This window comes from Rhamphochromis sp. 'chilingali' (genome assembly GCF_963969265.1).
Source record: "Rhamphochromis sp. 'chilingali' genome assembly, chromosome: 10".
In the NCBI taxonomy this organism is placed as follows: domain Eukaryota; kingdom Metazoa; phylum Chordata; class Actinopteri; order Cichliformes; family Cichlidae; genus Rhamphochromis; species Rhamphochromis sp. 'chilingali'.
The window spans coordinates 581,351-603,178 of NC_137937.1; the positions used below are offsets into that span (position 1 = coordinate 581,351).

The window sequence follows — 21,828 nt, forward strand, 5'->3', positions numbered from 1 at the left end:
GTGAGCGAGTTAAAGTCACAGCGACAGGGCAGAGGACATTTGGGACGGGGTTTGAACGTCATTGTTCACCTGCTCTACTCACAGTCGCTTCGCTTCTGCTTTCGCTCACAGTATCCCACAGTAACACTCGGGTATCTAGTCATTTTGAAGTTGTACACCACGATAACTGTGTACAGAAGCAATCTACAAAAACTGCAATAGTTCAAGCAGATTACAGCATAATGTCAGCAGCTGGATACAGACGTCAGTGGCATTGGTGTAATTACTCTCACCACCATCAGGAGGAGACAACAGTTCAAGTTTAACATTCTTTACATTGTTGATGAAATATAAACGCTGAAAGCCAACCTTGAAGTTTTGGATGGCCTGTTGGTGTGTGAGTCCTTGCAGAGACTCTCCGTTCACCTCCAGAATCTCGTCTCCTGTGTGGGGAGGCATAAAATCACCGTTAGTAGGTAATGATCTCTGCCAGGTGCTGTCAAGCTTTTCCTTCCAAGTCAGTAACACAGAATGAACAGGAAGTAATACCCTCCTTCAGCCGTCCATCAGCTGCCGCAGCACCGTGGGGGAATATTGTCCTGACAAAGATGCCCATCTGACCACGTGCTGAGTCCTGCCCACCAACAATACTGAACCCAAGGCCCTGTGGGAGTTGGAGTCAGGCAGAACAGCAGGAACCAAGGGTTCAGTGTTATCATCACAGCTTTTAGTAGTGACACATGACAGCGCACATTTAGATGTATCGCCATGCATAGGTTTCTTTTCTCCTTACATAGATATCAAGGTCGGTAGAAGTTCCTACCAGATATATTGAAAGTTGCAGTGAAAACATCATTAACAAAGTAAAGTGTGAATGTAAAATGTTTCAGTTGATAACAATGATGTAACACAGGTCAGAGGTCAGTCTCTACTACAGGATGACAGTCGACTGCACAATGTGGGTTTACTTTGAAAAGCTTATGGAAGTAAACACCGTCAGAAGATCCTGCAGCCACATACTGCAAAGGGCCTTTGTGACAAAGCACTGCTTATGGTTTTGGCTGCGGGCTAAACCCTGCCACCTGCTGTCCAGCCACAGGAAGACTTCACAACTCCACAAGCGAGTACGGAACAGAAGGGTTGAAAGTGAAGTCCACCAAACAGAGAGCAGTAGGCCTGACAGCACTGTTGTATCAGAATCAGAATCAGAATCAGAATACTTTATTGATCCCTGGGGGAAATTATTTTTTGTTACAGTGCTCCATTTTAAACCAACATTAAGACAAGACAGACAATACGCTAACTAAGAATAGTACAATATATACATATATATACATACATACATACATAAGTCACTTATAAATAAATATTTGGAAAAGAAACATGTGTAGTTGTAGCAGCAAACAGTGTGTTAAGTGGATGCGTTGTACAGGGAGATGGCCACAGGCAGGAATGATTTCCTGTGTCGTTCAGTGGTGCTTTTCGGTAATCTCAGTCTCTCACTGAACGAGCTCCTGTGACTGACCAGCATGTCATGGAGTGGGTGGGAGGTGTTATCCAACATTGTCTTTATCTTGGACAGCATCCGCCTCTCCGACACCACCTTGAGGGAGTCCAGCTCCATCCCCACAACATTGCTGGCCTTACGGATCAGTTTATTAAGTCTGTTGGCATCTGCGACCCTCAGCCTGCTCCCCCAGCATGCAACAGCATAGAGGATCGCACTGGCCACCACAGACTCATAGAAAATCCTCAGCATTTTCTGGCAGATGTTGAAGGACCTCAGTCGCCTCAAAAAATAGAGACGACTCTGGCCCTTCCTGTAAAGTGCTGTGGTGTTTTTAGCCCAGTCCAGTTTATTGTCAATGTGTACTCCAAGGTATTTATAGTCCTCCACAATGTCAACACTGACCCCCTGGATTGAAACAGGGGTCAAGTGTTTCCTGGTCTTCCTGAAGTCCACGATCAGTTCCTTGGTCTTTGCCACGTTGAGCTGCAGATGATTCTGCTCACACCACGTGACAAAGGAGTCGACCACAGCCCGGTACTCTGTCTCATCATCCCTGCTGATGCATCCAACCACCGCAGAGTCATCAGAAAACTTCTGAAGATGGCAGGTCTCTGTGCAGTGGCTGAAGTCTGTGGTGTAGAGGGTGAAGAGGAAGGGGGAGAGGACAGTCCCCTGTGGTGCCCCTGTGTTGCTGATCACCTTGTCAGACACACACTGTGGGAGACGTACATATTGTGGTCTTCCTGTCAGGTAATCAACAATCCAGGACACCAGAGAAGCATCCACCTGCATCGCTGCTAACTTATCACCCAGGAGGGTCGGCCTGATGGTGTTGAAAGCACTGGAAAAGTCAAAAAACATGACCCTCACAGTGCTCGCCGGCTGGTCCAGATGGGTGTAGACACGATTGAGCAGGTAGATGATGGCGTCCTCTGTTCCGAGACGAGGTGTGGGTATGGGTGTGACTCTACTGTAGACGCGTCAAGCTACTAGATCAGTTTCACCAGCCCTGCCTCATATGAATTGGTACAACAGTGTCTCTAAGGTAAATGTACTTTTGCAAGCCTGCTGCAGTCTAAGATGGTCTGGATTTGCATGTGCATGCCTGTCCTCTTGGACAATGATAGCCTCTCGGTCCAAGAGGACAGCAAAAAGAAGACACTAACCCCAAGTTGCTCTCCGATGCATCCATGGGAGTGTGAATGTGTGTGACTGTTAGCTAGGAAGCACTGAAAAGCATCGAAGAAAATGCTTGTGTGAATGGGTGAATGTGGCATGTTGTACAATGTGCTTTGAGTGCTCTGGGGGCATAGACAAGAGATGTGTAAGAATCAGACAATCCAGCAACAACCAGAGAACCACAAAGGGCTTAAATACAAAGAGGGCCAACAAGGGAAGTTGAAACACACAGGGAACACCACTGGGAGGGAGACGGGCAGGAAGCAATACACTAAACACAGGACGTTAGACTTTCAAAGTAAAACAGGATGAACACGGGGAACAGAGACAGAACTAAACATACATGATAGACATGATAGACACAGGGAAAAAACTAATGACATGATTATTGATTTTAGGAAGTCCTCTTATAGCTCATCACCCACTATCATTAAAACTGCCGATGTTGGGATCGTTGAGAGTTATAAATATCTAGGTGTGGTACTTGACCATAAACTGTGTTTTGAATCTCATGCTGATGCCACTACTAAAAAAGTTCAACAAAGACTGTTCTTTTTAAGGAAAATAAGATCTTTTAATGTCTCATCTCAGATATTGTCCTTGTTTTATAGAAGTTTTATCGAATCTGTGATGTCCTTTTGTATCGCTGCCTGGTTTGGTAACCTGACGGTGAAGAACAAGAATCGGTTGGGACTTCTGGTAAAAACTGCTAGCAAAATTTCAGGGCGCTGGCAAGATGAACTTTTGGCCATTTACAATAGAAATGTGCTTAGAAAGGCTCATTCTATTATTAATTGTGTGAACCATCCACTTCACAGTGAGTTTGAGTTGTTGCCTTCCGGCCGCCGTTATAGAGTACCTGTGAGGACTCCAGGTCTCTTTTATCCCTACTGCGTCTTGTCTCCTTAATGGCAAATAATTGTCCTTGAACTTTCTATCATTATTATTGTTATTATTATTTTATAGTATTGTTCTGTTTATTGTTATCCTCCTGCTGCTAAACTAATTTCTCCATGTGGGACAATAAAGAAATTGAATTGAATTGGGAGGCACAAACAGCAACAGACTAAATGAACAAGAACTCACAACCAGAAATACAAATGATTAAAGCAGGAAGAATGAGGAAACTAAACAATGCTAAATGAGAACATAGGAAACCTAGAAACATGGGTCACAGACCCAGGACCATGACACAGGCTGGAACTGTATTTTTGTGTCCTTTGTTTGTACTTTAGGAGATTTGTAGTAAAAATAACACATTTTGGCATCAACGTAAAGAACAGCAGATGTAAAATGTAAACGTGAGGTCAGAGTTTAAATGTGAAATGATATTAGAATGTGATATTTACAGTCCCCATATGCCAGTATCATGTCCTAAATGTTGCCAATACCAACAAAGGCAGCAGAATGTATATCGTACAGCTATAACACGTAGTTTTAAACGACTGCTAATGACAGTCTGACAGTACACAGTTCCTGGGGTACAAGGTTTCTGTCAGTTTTCAACCAATAAATGATGAACCTTCAAGACCTTGGTGGATGTCAGTCAAATTTGAATGGATTGTTAACATGACAAGTAAAGAAATGGACTGGCACTTACAGTTTCTAGTGTTTCTGAAAGCTGATCTGTTATCAGCTTTCAAAATGCTGACACGTTCTCCAGCTGCACTTAAAAACTCACTTTAGTTGTTAGCGCAGTTCAGTTTCTCCAAGCTGTAACCGTGACAGCCTTTCTTCATTCAACGTGAGCGATCTGTGACACGACACATGATCAATGCTCAGCATCTAAAGCTTCATCCAGCTAACTGTTACACTGTAAACCTGGAGAAGTCAGCAGAACTTAAAACACCTGAGGTCACCGACTGCCTGAAGTTTTTTTTAAACTGATGAACTTAAAAGTAGAATTTTGTTTGACCCCCCCGTTTAATCAGAATGAATGTTTTACCCAGAATATTATATCCCATATAAATGTTGCCTCTCAGGATCAACAGAAAAACATTCTCAGAGATTGAGGGATATCTTCCTAAATGTATATGGCATGGGAAGAAATCTAGACAAAAGATATAGATTTTACAACTGCCTACAGATGAGGGGGGCAGGCGCTTCATAACCTTCTATATTATTACTGGGCTTGCCACGCACAAATAATCTCAGGGTGGTTCCTTTCTATACCAAGGCGAGCCACCAGTAGATACTTGGTGCTGTGACCCTCTTTCGCCTCTGTCTTTTATCTATTGGTCTGGCTGACCTTCCTCTTGGTGTCAGAAATCATTTTATTTTGATGCCTACATTTAAGGTTTGGCATAATATTGCTGCCCACATGGGAAGAAGAGGTTTCTCTAGTGCACTGCAGCCTCTAATTAGGAATAAAGCTTTCCCTCCAGGTATTGGCATTAGTATATTTGATGACTGCTCGAAGTTCAGCTTAGTGCAGAAGCATGGTCCAAACCTTTTAGATCTGCCAAGAAATTGTTTTCCTGTAACCGACTCCAGGAAAGCCGTTACAGATTCGTACACAGACTGCAGCGTACGCCAGAGTTTCTAAATAAAATTCATCCTCAGATTTCTCCTCTTTGTGTAAAGTGCAATACGGATGTGGGGACTTACTACCATTGCATATGGCAATGTCCTTTAGATTTTGGAAAAACATTGCTATAGAGCTTCGCTCAATCTTTCAGCAGACGATCCCACTGAACCCTGTGCTGTTCGTTCTGGGTCTGTCTATAGAAGGGCTCTCTGTGTCTTCTGTGCAGATGCTTTCGTTAGGTAAACTTTTACATTTAGCGAGGCGATGTGTACTGTTTCAATGGATTCAGAGACGGCGCCTCACTGTTACACAATGGTACAGAGAAACGTTCAAGGTGCTGCCAATGGAGCGCCTTAGTGCCATCATAAATTGTGATGCTAAAGTGATGCTAAAATAAACAATATGCTAAAGCATATAGTTAGGGCTGGACCAGGTGACCCTGAATCCTCCCTTAGTTATGCTGCAATAGACGTAGGCTGCCGGGGATTCCCATGATGCATTGAGTTTTTCCTTTCCAGTCACCTTTCTCACTCACTATGTGTTAACAGACCTCTCTGCATTGAATCATATCTGTTAATAATCTCTGTCTCTCTTCCACAGCATGTCTTTATCCTGTCTTCCTTCTCTCACCCCAACCAATCACAGCAAATGGCCCCGCCCCTCCCTGAGCCTGGTTCTGCTGGAGGTTTCTTCCTGTTAAAAGGGAGTTTTTCCTTCCCACTGTCGCCAAAGTGCTGCTCATAGGGGGTCATATGTTTGTTGGGTTTTTCTCTGTATCTATGAAGCGCCTTGAGGCGACTTTTGTTGTGATTTGGCGCTATATAAATAAAACTGAATTGAATTGAATTGATGCATTCTGTAGGATATGGCGGCCTTTGCTTGATCACCTACCTCGTGACCTTGCTGTGCTATTACATAAAGGGGATCACATTTTGTTTTTAAACACAATAATTAATGTCTTTATTCACTTTTTTTCTCTCCCCTTTTTCTTTCTTTTTTCTTTCCCTTGACTTGAAATGTGGAATGCTGTACATATTCTGAGCCAGACATGTACATCTATAACTCATGTACCTGTATTTGTTTAGTTCTTCTCTTCTTATTATTTCTATTTGGCTGTGCTGATTTGTTGCTGTTTGTATTGTTCCAAAAAAATCAATAAATCATCGTTAAAAAAATAATGTTGAAGTTTATCAGAACTTCAATATTTTGATCAGTACCTTCTTGGTTAACATTGATACTCAAATCAGAAATGTTTTGTAGTCCAGCTATTACTTAACATAAATAAGAAAATGAAATAAAATAAAAAAAAACAGAAAACACCTCGTCTGGACTCTGTAGGGTTCTAGTAGTAGTCTGTTTGACATTTTTCCAAGAGGCTGATAACAAGTCCAAAACAAGAATTCTAGCTTTCAAAAGGCTGCTTAATATTTCCCTGAACAAAAACACTGCGACATTGTTTCAGAAAGAGAAGAACTCAGCATTTGCTCTGAATGAGCAGCAAGATATTCCTCCAATAAATTTCAGCCATTTCTCTACATGATCAAACCACTTTCTCTTTGCTTTAACCAGCTCATGTCACTTCCCTAACAATTACTGAGCTTTTTTCATTAGTTCAGATTTTTTCTTTAGCTCCTTCATCTTAAATGTAAAAGATTAGACACTGTTATCTCCATATACAACGGAGAGCACTGCAGTAAAAACAAACTGTATGTATGTCAGACTAAACACACTGTCTACAGTTTAACATCTTAGCAGTCTGCCTCAGTTACCATGGTGAACTCAGTCAGCTGTTAGCTTATTAGCTGTTAGCTTACGGTGTCACTGAGTGAGAACTACTTTGCTTGTCACTAAGATGACTTGAAAAACAGAAATTTAAATAAAATAAGGACACTCACCGTGATCTAACAATGCTGTAACATGAATGAATGCAGAGTAATGTATGGACAGTGTTTCTACGCTTTCAATAAGATTTCAATCACATTTCAAAGGCAACAACTGCAGACAAGTAGATGCACCTCCACATCTGAGAGGAAATTAGCTCACTAATTAGAAACAAGAAATAAAAGATAAAAACCTAAATAATTATTTAAGTTTTTCAAATATCATCTTTATGTTTCATAAAGATGTGAAAGCAAACAAAAAACAACAACAATAATAATAACTGCAGGAAAATCTAAGTTTAAGAACCTGGGAGCAACTAATAAAAGACACAGAAATGTTACTTTTACCCCACTGTCTTAGATTAATTCAGGTATTAGATCAGACTAAAGACATATTATATGTTTGAGGACAAACGGACCCTGGGCGCAAAAGCTATTTGAGCTAGCTCTGAGACTGAGACATTTGTTATGTACATGTTTGCAGTGCCGGGAGGAGCTGCATCACCACCCACAGCTTTAGAAAGATGGACACTGAAGATTTTATTCTGAGCTGATTATAAATCAATGACCTAATCGCTGTTTCCGTCCTATACTGATGACTGAATCACCGTCAAAGTGCTCATGTTAAGTACACAAAGCAGCAAACTAATATCTAATTGTGATTTTATCCTGTGCATAAACTTCCACAAACCAGTTTGCTCCGAGTCAGAAACACATCCATCGTTTGTTGATGAAAATCTGCCAGAGAGCAGGTTAAGGTTTCAGTTACACTGGTAACTGACTCAGAGTTCAGGTCTCTTTCTGGAACAGTAAATCTGAGTTTCCTACATTTGGAACAGGACCCTGTACTATCTGGTTTATCCTGGTAACCTCAGGGTTAACCCTGGGTCTTCTCTAAGAAGAAGCTGATTTACTTCTTATTGGGATAAATCACCACGGTAACTTGTGCAGATTAGAGGTCAACACATAGAAAATCCCTCAGACCTCTCTGCAGGAGAATAGGAGGGTTTAAAGTTTTTAATTAGTGTCTGATGTCTTTGTTTTAATTGATAAACTTCAGCAATAAATATAATGTTTTTATATTTAATGCTTTTAAATCCTGAGACAGTACTCTGCAGCTAAGAGAAGAAAAACTAAAACTGTTGGGAACTGGGTTATTACGCAGCGAAAGGGTTACATGAAAGGATGCGGGACCTCTGGAGTCTTTGATACCCAACATCCAGACTGACGGTGAAACAAAGAGTAGCTCCGTGTTCCAGCCTTCCATAGAAGGAACTGCTAATCCCAACTAATGAGGTACAACACAAGTGCTACAGCAAAGGGGAACCAGGGCTTCAGGTCAGGGGGAGATGTCATCACTGTCACCTGTATTGGGTACCAAGCCCACGAGAGGTGCATTGAGTGCAAGAGAAGCTGACCTGGTGAAGCTGGAAAACTAGACCACAGTCAGGGAGGGTCCAGGTTTCTGACTACCAAGACTACGTGAAGTCCCCTCTGAAGGTCTACAAGAAGAAGTGAATGTAACATTACAGGCAGTCCTTACTGGGATCATCAGGGAAGCCAACAAGCTGATCTACAGCACAGCAGCAGGGATCACAAAGATGTTTGGCTTTAAGACGAACAGCAGCAAGGAGCAGTGCCCTCCATGGAGAAGGAGACTCGAGCTAATCTAGAATGAAGTTAGCCAACTATCAGAGCTGCAGAAAGGTGTGATAAAGAAAGGGACGCCTAAGAAGTACAGCAGGCTGTCCATACCCGAGGCCTTGAAAACTGCCAAGTAAATGCTCACAGCCTTAGACAGCAGCTTGAAGAGGTACACCAGAGAGTTACAATATGAGAACAGCCTCACATGAACTGGAGCCAGAGCAGACAGGAGAAGGATGCAACCCATAACAGCAATGCTCAGTGGCCACTGGATCTAAGAGCAGATCAAACCTCCCTGAACAAGATCCAGTGACCATCACAGTGGTCCATCCAAGAACGGGCCTCCAGTATGAAGAGTTGCACAGCTCCAGGCCCTGACATGGTTCACGCCTGCTGGTTGAAGTTGTCTGGCAGCACTCATATGAAAGAGAAGGGTGACACACCAGCTACTGATAGACAGAACAGTCGCCTGGGACTGTAAGACCAGACTGACCAACCCGTGCACTACCTGGACTGACTACAAGAGAGCCAGTAACTCAATGCCCCACACATGGATCCTGGAATGCTGAGAACTATACAAGATCAACAGGACCCTAAGAGCCTTCATCAGGAACTCAATGGGGATGTGGCGCACAACACTAGAGGCCAACTTCAAGCTCATATTTCACCACTAAGTGCGGGAGCTACCAAGGAGATGCTCTGTCCCCACTGCTGTTCTGCATAGGCCTGACCCCCCTCAGTGAGATCATCAACAAAACTGTCTACAGATACTGACTACGGAACGCAGCAGCTGTCAGCCACCTCCTGTACATGGATGACATCAAGCTGTATGCCAGGAGTGAAGGAGACATCGATTCACTGATCCACACCACCAGGATATACAGCAATGACATCGGGATGTCATTCGGACTGGAGAAGTGTAGTCGGATGATATCAAAGAGAGGGAAGGTAGTCAGAACTGAGAAGATCAACATTGCATACATCGAGGGCAGCTACAAGTACCTGGGGACCCTACAGGTAAGTAGGAAAACCGAAGAGGCCACGAAGAGGTCACTAAGAAAGCTGCAATCACCAAATACTTATACTTATATACTTATATAAAGTAAGGCAAGTCCCGAGGAGTCCACTGAATGGTAAGAACCAGATAGAGGCGAACAGCATCTACTATTATAACCTGCTGGGATAATAAGCTGGCTAAAGGAGGAGACAGAAACCACTGGCATCTAGACAAGGAAGGTCTTTACTATGCATGGAGGGCTTCACACCAACTCCAGCACCCTGAGGCTGTACCTGAGAGAGAGGAGAAGCAACCATCATGGACAAGCCAAACTGGCCAAACTGGCCAAACTGGCCAACACGTCAAACATTCAAACAGGCAAAGATACTGCACAGCAGGACGCTCCCAGGCCTCTGGTAGAGGGCCGAGCTTGAAGGATAGACCGCCCGCAGGCGCGAGAGGGGAATTAATAAATATATATGTTTGTGTGTGTGTGTTCTACTTTGTATAGTCTACATATTTTCTTCATCTGTCTTTTATAACATTATTGTTGTTCGTCTATGCTGCATCTATCCGTCTCTGTCCGCTCTGCTTCGGCTGTGCCAACTGTGGGAGCCCTTTCATTACTTACATCATTAAGAAGAAAGACAGCACAAGCAGATGCTAACAAATCATGTAAGGACACATTAACAGCAGAGAGATGGGTCTTTTCAGAGGCTCAAAGCTTTATTCATGTACACATGCCAAATGAGTGCACTTACCTTGCCCTGACCTTTCATTAATACTATACTGGAGATAATGGATGGCTGGGCCAGTCGCCATGGAGATTCCACTTGAACAGTGCTCAGGGAGCGAGCTGATTTCTTAATGATCTGATATTCCTGGAAATTGAATGAAGCAAAACAAAGTCTGACAAATAAATTTCCAAACAGTTATTTACATAGTGATGAGACCTTTCACTCAGTCTCTGACATAATTTGCATTTTCACACGTTAGGAAAATACCTTTTTTCCTGTTACACGTTACAGGTCTATGTTAATGTATATCTAGCTACACAACATTAAGAGGCTATCATTCTGATTTATTTTTCTCAGGTAAGCGCTCATGCCATTTTTCATCTAACACTGGGAGAAAGAACCTGCGACACTGACTGACCTGTCTCACTCCAGACGGGTCCAGCTGTTGAGGCAGGGAGTGTTTACGTCGGCCGGGCTTCTCCACCATTTCAAAGGAGCTCGTCCCATTAGCCACAAACAGCTCATCATCCTCACCCACTGATTCCAGGCGAGTGCTCCCTCCTAGGTCGAGAGAAACATTTAAAATCTTGTTGTTGTTGTTGTTGTTACTGAGCAGTGTGTTTCTGTGAAACACTAACCCTGGGGTCGGCTGCACAGCTTCGTGGCTGTGGGGCCGCAGCAGGATCTTTGGGCTGTTTCCTCCTGACTTTGCTCTTCCAATTTCTCCAGGCTATCAACCTGCAAGGACACGCACACGCTCTTTGTAAGCAGCTATGAACATCTGACACTCCTTTGGCACCTACCAAGGAACACACAACAAATATTTGTTCAGACAGTAAAATACATTTTACTGATCTGCCAAAAAACTAAAGCTATTTCTGTGTTTCTGTTATTAGACTGTGGGACAGTAACACTCGACGCTCTAACACTTCAGTTCAAAGCTTTAACACTGTAAAGTGCAGCCGTCACCACAGATATTAAAAGCAGCACCGAGCGCACTCGCTGCGTGCTAAATCACCAGATTAATGATTTTTCTGCGACACTAATTTCATCTTTTTTGCAGCAGTGTTTAAGTTTACTGTTATATTTGGGGTTTCACTTCTGATTCTCAGGGTCCTGATTTAATTCAGTTCAATTTTGACTCAGACAGAAATATTATAATTATGATCGTGTATCTTGGACATGTGCTGTCGAAAGAACCTCTCTAAACCACAGCTGTCAAACTCCAGTCCTCGAGGGCCGCTGTTCTGAAACTTTTCCATCTGCTGCAACACACCTGAATACAATTAGCAGGTCATTAGCACGACTCCGTAGAACTGCCTGCGTGCTGAGGTGAAAGCCCTGACCCTACATACAAGTGTTGGGAGAAATTATATCCTGTTCATTCACTCATGAGCTGCTGTAACATTTGACTCTGGTAGCATTGACTACTGGAGTCACTACTAACTGACTCAGTGACATTCAAATTCATTTATAAGTTTCAAATCGTGTCTTCCTGGATGTTGGTTGATATTCTCCCTCACAGTGAAAATAAAACTACCATAAAACTTTTTATTCTAAGTGAGCAAACTTTCAAATTCAGCAAGAGGTCAAAAAACGATTTGTCTCACTTTACATATTATCTGTTTGTACCATGTAGGACTTGTGCAGACTGGTGCTACTGTTGGAAGTCTTGGTGTGAGCAGCCTGGGACAGGGATGAAGTGGAGCTGCAGGTGCTGACAAGGTCTGGCAGACTGGCGGATGGAAAAGGATCAAAGCCTACATCTGAATCCTCCTGCAAGGACAACAATGGATGTGTACATGCAAACCTTATTTTTTACAAAACCTTCAAAAATGCAGCCTACTACTGTCATACTAGTTTAAGGAGCTTGCAAAGAAAAGCATCTGGACTTCTTTAAGTTGCTTGAAGACGTTTCACCTCTCACATCTGAGAAGCTTCTTCAGGATCATTAGGGGGTCCATGTCCCTCTTGGGGGGGGACACTCCCACAGGGCTTAAATCTGGGACCCCGAAATTTCCTTTTCCCTTTCGGATTTCCTTACCTGGATGATTGAGCATGCATCAAGACATTTTAACCCACTTTGGCAAGGACTGCCTAAGCTAGTACATAAGTACAAACAAACAGCACGTAGGATGGCTGATTTCCTCCAGAAATGGAGGATCGTGTGCCTGGCGGGACTGTCGATCGAGGACGCTGAAGATATCTACCTATTCGGAACCATGATAACAGGGTTCTTGCTGATCGGAGCTGGCTTGGCCCTGATTTATTGGAGAATTAAGAAAGCGGAACCAGCTGTTCAAACCCCCACAAGGCTGCCCGCTGGGATTGAAACGATGGGACGAGGTGCGGCTTCTCAGAAAGGGCTCACTGAATGCAGCATGGTTAAGAGCTTGGAGGCGCTTACAGCCGCAGTGAATACTCAGAATAACACCTCTGAGCGTATGTTGGATTACATCAGGGAAGAATCCACTCGGAACATCATCTCTGGGCGGAAGCTGGATTACATCGCGGATCAGTTGGCTGCGGTCGTGAGGTCTCAGAATCTGCTATGTGAGCGAAAGACTGAAAAGACCATGGAATTGAAGGTAAATAACACCATGGAGAAACTCGCAGCTATTAACGGGAGATTGAGAGACCAGTGTCGGAGTGTTAAAAACAGCTTGAAATTCTCCCGAGTTGTTTGCAAAAGAAAAATTACCATCATAATGCGGCTACCCCTTCGGCGCCACCAACACCAACACCACCCTGATAACGACTGTGTTTAGTCTGTTCTTCCCATTCCCTACAAGGCCACCTGGGTTGGCTGGAAGACTGTTTACTTAGCCTGGCAGGGCGAAGGACACTGTCTCAGCTGAACTATGGACACGCACACACATACATATACACTGATAAGCACTCACTCATCCCCCCTCCCCTTCCAATGCCTTCGATGCTTGTAGCCTCCTGGGAACACGAGGCGGGTCTGTGCCCGTGCAGTGGCAGGATGGCTGCTGTGTTGCCTGGGATTACTCCTTATCCCTTACCCAACCCTGTTGCTGGTCACGTGCTCTATAATGTTGTGCTGTGGACATTTATGTGCTTTCTGTGCAGAGGAGTTTTTTTGTTTCCTGTTCTCACGCTGTCCTCTATAGCCCAGCATGAGCAGAGGTCTCTTTTTTTTCCTCTTGTACTTTCCCATTGTAGTGTATATTTCAGTGTTTTTTTTCTGTAATGCAACCGTTCTCTGACTTGTATCCCCGTGTGATGTCTGTGTTCTAATCGCTCTAATAGGATATTATGGTCGACAGTATCGAACGCTGCACTGAGGTCTAGCAGGACAAGCACAGAGATGAGTCCACTGTCAGAGGCCATAAGAAGATCATTTGTAACCTTCACTAAAGCTGTTTCTGTGCTGTGATGAGCTCTGAAACCTGACTGAAACTCTTCAAATAAACCTCTGCAGATGATCTGTTAGCTGTTTGACAACTACTCTTTCAAGGATGTTTGATATGAAAGGAAGGTTGGAGATTGGCCTATAATTAGCTAAGACTGCTGGGTCTAGAGATGCTTTTTGAGTAAAGGTTTAACTGCAGCCAGCTTGAAGGCCTGTGGCACATAGCTGATTATTAGAGATAGGTTGATCATATTTAAGATCGAAGAATTAATTAGTTACTTTAGTCTCAGTTTCACGTTTTGCCTTTTAATTATGTTATGGTTCTAGCCTCAATAAATGGCTCACTTTCTGTTCAAACTCACTCATGCCTCCAGTGTCTGTGTTTGTGCACTTACCCTACTGGCAACCACCAACTGGACCAGACCTGTAGCAGAGCGGAGGATATCAACAGCCTCCTGATGAGTAAGACCCACCAAAGACTGATTATTAATCATCAGTAACTCATCACCAGCATGAAGACGCCCATCCCTGTAAAACAGACACACACACACACACACAGAAGGGGGTTGGAGAGAGGTCAACAAATATAAACTAAACCATGTATTTTATACATTTTTCCTTCCTAACTTCACCTGTAAATGGCGCCTCCCTCCTCTATATGTGTAATGATGATGCCATGAGGGGAACGCTTGGAGCCACGCCCCCCTGTGATCTTTATGCCAAGGCCCTCCTGACCCTTCACCATGTGCATTTTCCAGATGTGGTTGGTATCTCTGGGCTACAAAAAAACACATGAAAAAACAAACAACTTATCACACAGAGTCAGATATAAATGTTACTACATACTAGATATATTATCAGTAATGTGCAAAAACATGAATTATGTAGAAAACAGAAGCAAAAATAAGCTAGCTACACACATTTTGCATGATATACAGGAATGACATACCAGTTGTTTCTCACAACACTGACCTACATGTTAAACCGCTATCCCATTACTCTCTTGCTTTCCTTGGAAATCTTTAATTAAACATGGACTAACTTACATGGACCGGCTGGTCATATGCAATCATGTGGTTAAGGTCCATTGAGGCACTGTTGATAAATCACCAAAAAAGCACCAGCTCTTCCCCTGCAAACGACTATATTTTCTGCCCTGCTGGTTGGTTGCTCCACATTGACAATGCACAGTGGCTTGCAAAAGTATTCGTCCCCCTTGAACTTTTCCACATTTTGTCCCATTACAGCCACAAACATGAATCAATGTTATTGGACTTCCACATGAAAGACCAACACAAAGTGGTGCACACGTGAGAAGTGGAACGAAAATCATACATGATTCCAAACATTTTTTTACACATAAATAACTGAAAAGTGGGGTGTGCGTAATTATTCAGCCCCCTGAGTCAATACTTTGTAGAACCAGCTTTTGCTGCAGTTCCAGCTGCCAGTCTTTTAGGGTCTGTCTCTGCCAGCTTTGCACATCTACAGACTGAAATCTTTGCCCATTCTTCTTTGCAAACAGCTCCAGCTCAGTCAGATTAGATGGACAGCGTTTGTGAACAGCAGTTTTCAGATCTTGCCACAGATTCAGACTCTGTGTGCCTTCCAGAGTGTTCTGGCATATGCACACATCCTCAGGCCATGAGAGGTCATACCTTCCCTTCCTGATTTATGGTACAGGAGGATTGTATCTGTATCTCTTTTAGTATAAGAGCCTTTTGTTTAGGTGGACCGCTGGACTCCTAGTACCAGCTTTTTTTTTTTTTTTAACTCTTTATTTTGTACTTTTTCCTTTGTATTACTTACGGACAAGACAATAATAATAATAACACAACAACAAATACACAAAAAAAAAAAAAAAAAAAAAAAAAAAAAAAAAAAAAAAAACCACGAGAGGTCCCGCCCTATAAGGCTGACTGAGACTTATAAATTATCCATTTTGTCCACTGTTTTCGGTGTTTATCAGATTTCAGTCTCAGAGTGTAAGTCATTTTTTCCATTGTATATATGTCCTCGATTACGTCCATCCAGTCTTCCAGTTTTAAAGGATCGCTTTTCAGCCAATTTTTTGTTATCACCTTTTTGCTTGACAACAACATAATCTTAAACAAATACCAGTCCTCCTTTTTTACATTTTCCCATATTCCAAAATACATTACTCGTGCCTCACACAGTACTTCATACCCCAGCACCTTCGTCATTGTTGCCGCGATTCTTTCCCAATATGATTTAATATATTTACACTTCCAAAACACATGTGAGTGATTGGCGTTCCAGTCTCCACATAATCTCCAGCATTGTTGGGGTGTTTTCAACTGCTTGCTTTTGATATACGGAGTAATAAAAAACCTAATCACATTTTTCCAGCCATATTCTCTCCATCGTCTAGAGCTAGTGGAGTTATGCTGTGTGAGACATAAGGATCGCCAATCATCCTCTGACAACTCAATTTGTAGTTCCGATTCCCACTTTTGTTTAATATATAATGTTTCATTCCTATTCGAATTTTGTAGGCCATCATATAATTTCGACAGAATTCCTGATGGAAGATTTTTATATGCACCTGTTATTGTTCCTATTATACGATTTCTTTCTCTCGAGAGCTTCTTTCTAATTTCTGTATTGTAAAAGTGTCTTAATTGAAAGTACCTAAATAAATCTGATTTATCCAATCCGAATTGTTTCTGTAGATTCTCAAAAGATTTAAATGTTGTCCCATCTATTAATGTACACATTGCTGTAATTCCTTTATTGACCCATCTTAAAAATGTGCTATCCCATTGTCCACTTTGGAATTTTCGAGAGTATGCAGGCCAAATCAGCAATTTACAATCTTCTGTAATTCTATATTTCTTCATTATTGTCCACCAGAGTTTAATAGTAAATTCAATGATGAGATTTTTGTTCGTGGGCTGGGTAGTTTCTTCTCCCAATCTTGCTAGTGGATGACATGATAGGCAATAATTTAACTCTATATGCTTCCATTTTGAAGTATATTCTGATGAACACCAGTAAACAGTATATCTCAGCTGGGCTGCATAGAAATATTCCTTGAGATTCGGGAGGGCAAGTCCTCCTTTTTCTTTTCCTGATTGAAGTATTTTAAATCTTATTCTTGGCTTTGTCCCTTTCCAAATAAATCTACTAACTAATTTATCCCATTTACCAAACTGTGCATCTGTTATTTGGACTGGTAATGAGGTGAATAGGTACAATAACCGGGGAAGCACATTCATTTTTATTACCTCTATTCTTGAGCTAAGGTCCTTGACAAGCGGAGCCCATTTAATCAGATCTTTTTGGATTGTGTTACTAAACTTCACATAGTTTGCCTCGTATAAAGTACTTGTATCACTAGTTAAATAGACACCTAAGTATTTGATCTTATTTGAATCCCATTTTAGTTTAAGTTCATTTTGTAATAATTCTTTGGGGAAATAATTCAGACAGAGTACTTGAGTCTTTTCGATGTTTAGTTTATATCCTGCGTTTTTACCAAAATATTTTAATGCTTTAAACAGCCAAGGAAAGGTCGTATCAGGATCCTGTAGATATATAATTATATCATCTGCAAAAAGACCTATTCGTTGTTCAAGTTTGGAAACAAAAACCCCTTTTAAGTCTGTACTTTGCCGTATATACTGAGCCAAAGGCTCAATATACAAAGCAAAAAGAGCTGGACTCAAGCAGCAACCTTGCCTAGTACCAGCTTTTTAAGGAGGCGTTCACAGGGCCATATCTTGATACACACACATACACACAGATGGTACTCTTTGTTCACATGTATGCCTGTGTAAGACGTCATATGTTAATGAACCTATGCATATTCATGTAACCACGATAAAGAGCAGTGCTATGGGGGAGCTGACTGAGAGTGGCTGGGGTTTGAGCGGCAGGAACAGCGCTCGTCTCAGGCGTCTCCCTCGTGCACGAGGTCACACAAAGAGCTCGGGTGACTTTCGTTTTGCTGTTGCCATTGGAGTACAATTGTCTTGGCGTTCCAGCAATGGGTTTATGCTAGATGAACCTATCAACAGCTGCACCACAGTAGATTGTATTTGCTTCTCATTGAAACAGTTACTGAGTAAAACACGTTGGAAGCTTCTAACAGACGAGCATTGATCCGATTTGTCTCACCTGGCATAAATATTCACTGCAGGAAGAATCCATTTTGAACTCTAGCAGCTGACTGTAACACCTTAGCGGCTGGGGGGCAGCCTCGCCACCGTGTTGACGCTGGGGAGCAGCTCTGAGCTGAGAACAGTGGTCCGGGCTTTCCTTAGAAGGTGTGGGGAGGATGTGAGCTGAGTTATCTGGAGGACTAGTTTCTATATTCTCAGGATGAGAACTGTAGTCATGATAAGACCTCCGGACTTCTGAACTCGTACGCTGCCTGTCCTCTTGGTTGAAGGATGAGCGTGATATCACTCCAAATTTACGTGTGCGTCTGTAATTTGCAGAGCTGTCGGAGGACTCAGATGTGCTGCGACGCTGGTCTTCACAGTTGTCACTGGTGAGTGGGATACAAACACTTTCAGCTGCCTCGCAGGGAGGAAGAGGAGCCTTTCGCTTGACTCGCCGCAGCAGTATCAGGTAAATACAGCCTCCATTCCAGCACTGGTCAGTCAGGTAACTGTGAATAAGGCAAAGAAAAGATGAAATAAGATAAAGGTGTCATAAAATAAAGGCAGAACTATTTTAGGAGTACAGTCTTTGCACTTAGGTCAGTATTTCTACACTTTTCTACAATAAAATGCTTGATTTGTGTTTATATTCGTTGAAATATAGTAATGTGCATAAGTTTCAAAACACCAGCTCTCACACCGACACGCCTTCCTGTGAATCATTCAAACATAAAAAGGCTCCTGACTCAAGGAATGGACCAGTGTTTGTCTACACAGAGCAGACAAATTAATAACAACTATTTTAAATTGTTTTAAATCTTTGTTACAAGCAAACTGGTTGACATTTGTTTAGTTCATTTTATGCAAAATGCCAAAGATAACAGTTTGACAGTTTGGCATGAAATAGTATTTTTGAATTAGGAAAAGAAATCCATCAAAGACCTGACAGATGCATCTGACCCTTTAGTTTATTCTACTCTGTGGTTCACAGCAGAATGAAGGCTTCCACTTGGGTGGCCTCAGAATTTCATCTCTGCTTGTCGTTCTGTTGGCTTCATCAGGTGGAGCACAGCCGAGTATGAAGTGGCGGAAATGGGAATCAGCACCTCCAAGTCTGAGGTCGTGGTCCTCAGCCGGAAAAGGGTGGAGTGCCCACTCCCGGTCAGGGTCGAGTTACTGTCCCAAGTGGAGGAGTTTAAATATGTCTGGGTCTTGTCTTGTTCATGAGTGAGGGGAGAAGGCAGCAGGGGATCCACAGAGAGGTCTGTTGGTCTCTCACAGATACAGATGCTGTACCCATCCATCTTGGTGAGGACAGAGCTGAGTGTAAAAGCCAAGCTCTCAATTTACCGGTCGATCTACGTCCCTAGCCTCACCTATGGTCACGAGCTGTGGGTAGTGACCCAAAGAACGAGATCGCGGATACAACCGGCAGAAATGAGCTTCCTCTGAAGGGTGGCTGGCCTCTCCCTTAGAGATAGGGTGAGGAGTTCGGCCATTCAGGAGGGGATTAGAGTAAAGCCGCTGCTCCTCCACACCGAAAGGAGCCAGTTAACATAGTTAGGGCTTCTGATAAGGATGCCTCCTGGGTGAGGTGTTCCAGCCGTGTCCCATCGGGAGGAGGCCCCGGGGCCTTGGTGTTCCCCCGGATAAGCTAGAGGATTTGACCCTGTGACCTAGCCCTGCATAAGCAGAAGAATATGGATGGATGGATGAACTGAAAACAGATGGAAAGCCATCAAGCTGTGACCAGCAGGTCTTTGTAAGGCAGGATAAATTAATGTTGATCGATTATTAAATCATTTGCTATGAAAAATAAAGGTAACATTAAAAAACATTGACTCTTAAGCCCACCAGAAGTGTGGGAGCATATTTTAGATCTACAGCAGAAGCATGACTTAACCTCAGCGTGACAGAAGTTTGATGTAATCACCATGAACTGAGCAAAAGATAGACAGTCACTGTAAAACAAATGATTACACTACCAGACATTTCAAAGGAGCTTGCAAAGAAAAGCGTCTGGACTTCTTTAAGTTGCTTGAAGGCGTTTCACCTCTCATCCGAGAAGCTTCTTCAGTTCTAAGGTCAAATGGTGGAGAGTCCCAGATATAAACCTAGTGGGAGTTTCCCCCCACAGAGGGACAAAAGGACCCCTGATGATCCTCTAATCGCCTGAGCCAAGGTGGGAAACTGGGCGTGGGTCCCAATCCGCCAGAGTTTCGGGTGTGTTCATTGTGAAACCTGGCCCCACCTTATCATGCGAATTCCTGAGGTCAGATGGCCCAGGATGTGAGTGGGCGTTAAGGCGTCTGGGAAGGATCTCAAAACTGGATTATAGATGGCAGACAGTTGGTGTCGTAAACCCCGCCTCTGTTCAAAGATGGTCGCTCACAGTGGACATAGATGGCTTCTTTCACTCCTCTTTCAAACCATCTGTCCTCTCTGTCCAAAATGTGAACATTGGCACCCTCGAAAGAGTGTCCTTTATCCTTAAGATGCAGATGGACAGCTGAGTCTTGTCCTGTGGAGGTGGCTCTTCTGTGTTGTGCCATGCGCTTGTGAAGTGGCTGATTGGTCTCTCCAATGTAGAGGTCTGAGCATTCCTCGCTGCACTGTACAGCAAACACCACATTGTTAAGTCTGTGTTTTGCAGTTTTGTCTTTCGGGTGAACCAGTTTGTGTCTGAGCGTGTTGCTGGGTCTGAAATACACTGGGATGTCATGCTTGGAGAAAACTCTCCTGAGTTTCTCTGATACACCGGCTACATAGGGGATGACAATGTTGTTGCGTCTGTCCTTCTTATCCTCCCTCGCTGGTGTCTGGTCTTCTTTTCTGTGCCTCTTTGCTGACTTTAAGAACGCCCATTTAGGATAGCCGCACGTTTTGAGTGCTTCCTTTACATGTGTGTGTTCCTTCTTTTTCCCTTCAGGCTTAGAGGGAACATGTTCTGCCCGGTGGTGTAGGGTCCTAATTACTCCAAGTTTGTGTTCCAGAGGGTGATGGGAGTCAAAGAGGAGGTACTGGTCCGTGTGTGTGGGCTTCCGGTAAACTTCGATGTTGAGGTTGCCGTTCTCTTCAATGTGCACGGCGCAGTCCAGGAAAGGCAAACAGTTGTCCTTTGTGTCTTCCCTGGTGAACTTGATGTTTTTATCCACAGCGTTAATGTGCGCAGTGAAGGATTCCACTTCTTGTGTCTTGATTTTGACCCAGGTGTCGTCCACATATCTGTACCAGTGGCTGGGTACTCTTCCTTTGAAAGAGCCAAGAGCCTTCCTTTCCACTTCCTCCATGTAAAGGTTGGCTACAATAGGTGACACGGGGGAGCCCATGGCACAGCCATGTGTTTGTCTGTAGAAGCCTTCGTTGTATTTGAAGTATGTAGTGGTGAGGCAGAGGTCTAACAGTGTGCAGGTCTGATTGGGTGTGAAGTTGGTCCTGTCCTCCAAGGAGCTGTCTCCTTGTAGTCGTTTTCTGACAGTCTCCACGGCCTCCGTGGTGGGTATGCAGGTGAAGAGAGAGACTACATCAAAGGACACCATGGTTTCATCTGGATCCAGGGTAAGTTTCTGGACCTTGTCGGTGAAGTCGGTGGAGTTCTTGATGTGGTGTGGGGTGTTCCCCACGAGAGGAGCAAGGATGGTAGCAAGGTGTTTAGCAATGTTGTAAGTGGCTGAGTTTATGCTACTGACTATGGGTCTGAGTGGGACAGCTTCCTTGTGGATCTTAGGAAGTCCATAGATGCAGGGTATGGCATCCCCTGGGTAAAGGCGGTGATATGTAAGGCGGTCAATAATTTTGTCCTTTTCAAAGTCTTGAAGGCAAGCTATAACTTTCTTTTTGTAGCTGCTTGTGGGGTCTCGCTTTAGGGCTTC

At 43.3% G+C, this 21,828-nt stretch overlaps 1 protein-coding gene across 2 annotated transcripts in view; it reads right to left on the reverse strand.

Moving 5' to 3' along the window:
* pdzd2 (PDZ domain containing 2) overlaps nucleotides 1-21,828 on the reverse strand; it is a 90,354-nt gene that overhangs the window by 31,102 nt on the left and 37,424 nt on the right. For both annotated transcript variants that reach the window (XM_080892911.1, XM_080892910.1), the window contains 9 exons: nucleotides 17,970-18,465; nucleotides 14,462-14,607; nucleotides 14,225-14,357; nucleotides 12,086-12,229; nucleotides 11,092-11,191; nucleotides 10,872-11,014; nucleotides 10,478-10,597; nucleotides 529-643; nucleotides 349-422 (listed from right to left, as the gene is read on the reverse strand). In XM_080892911.1, the coding sequence (XP_080749037.1) occupies nucleotides 349-422; nucleotides 529-643; nucleotides 10,478-10,597; nucleotides 10,872-11,014; nucleotides 11,092-11,191; nucleotides 12,086-12,229; nucleotides 14,225-14,357; nucleotides 14,462-14,607; nucleotides 17,970-18,465 (1,471 nt within the window). The remainder of the gene's footprint in view (nucleotides 1-348; nucleotides 423-528; nucleotides 644-10,477; nucleotides 10,598-10,871; nucleotides 11,015-11,091; nucleotides 11,192-12,085; nucleotides 12,230-14,224; nucleotides 14,358-14,461; nucleotides 14,608-17,969; nucleotides 18,466-21,828) is intronic.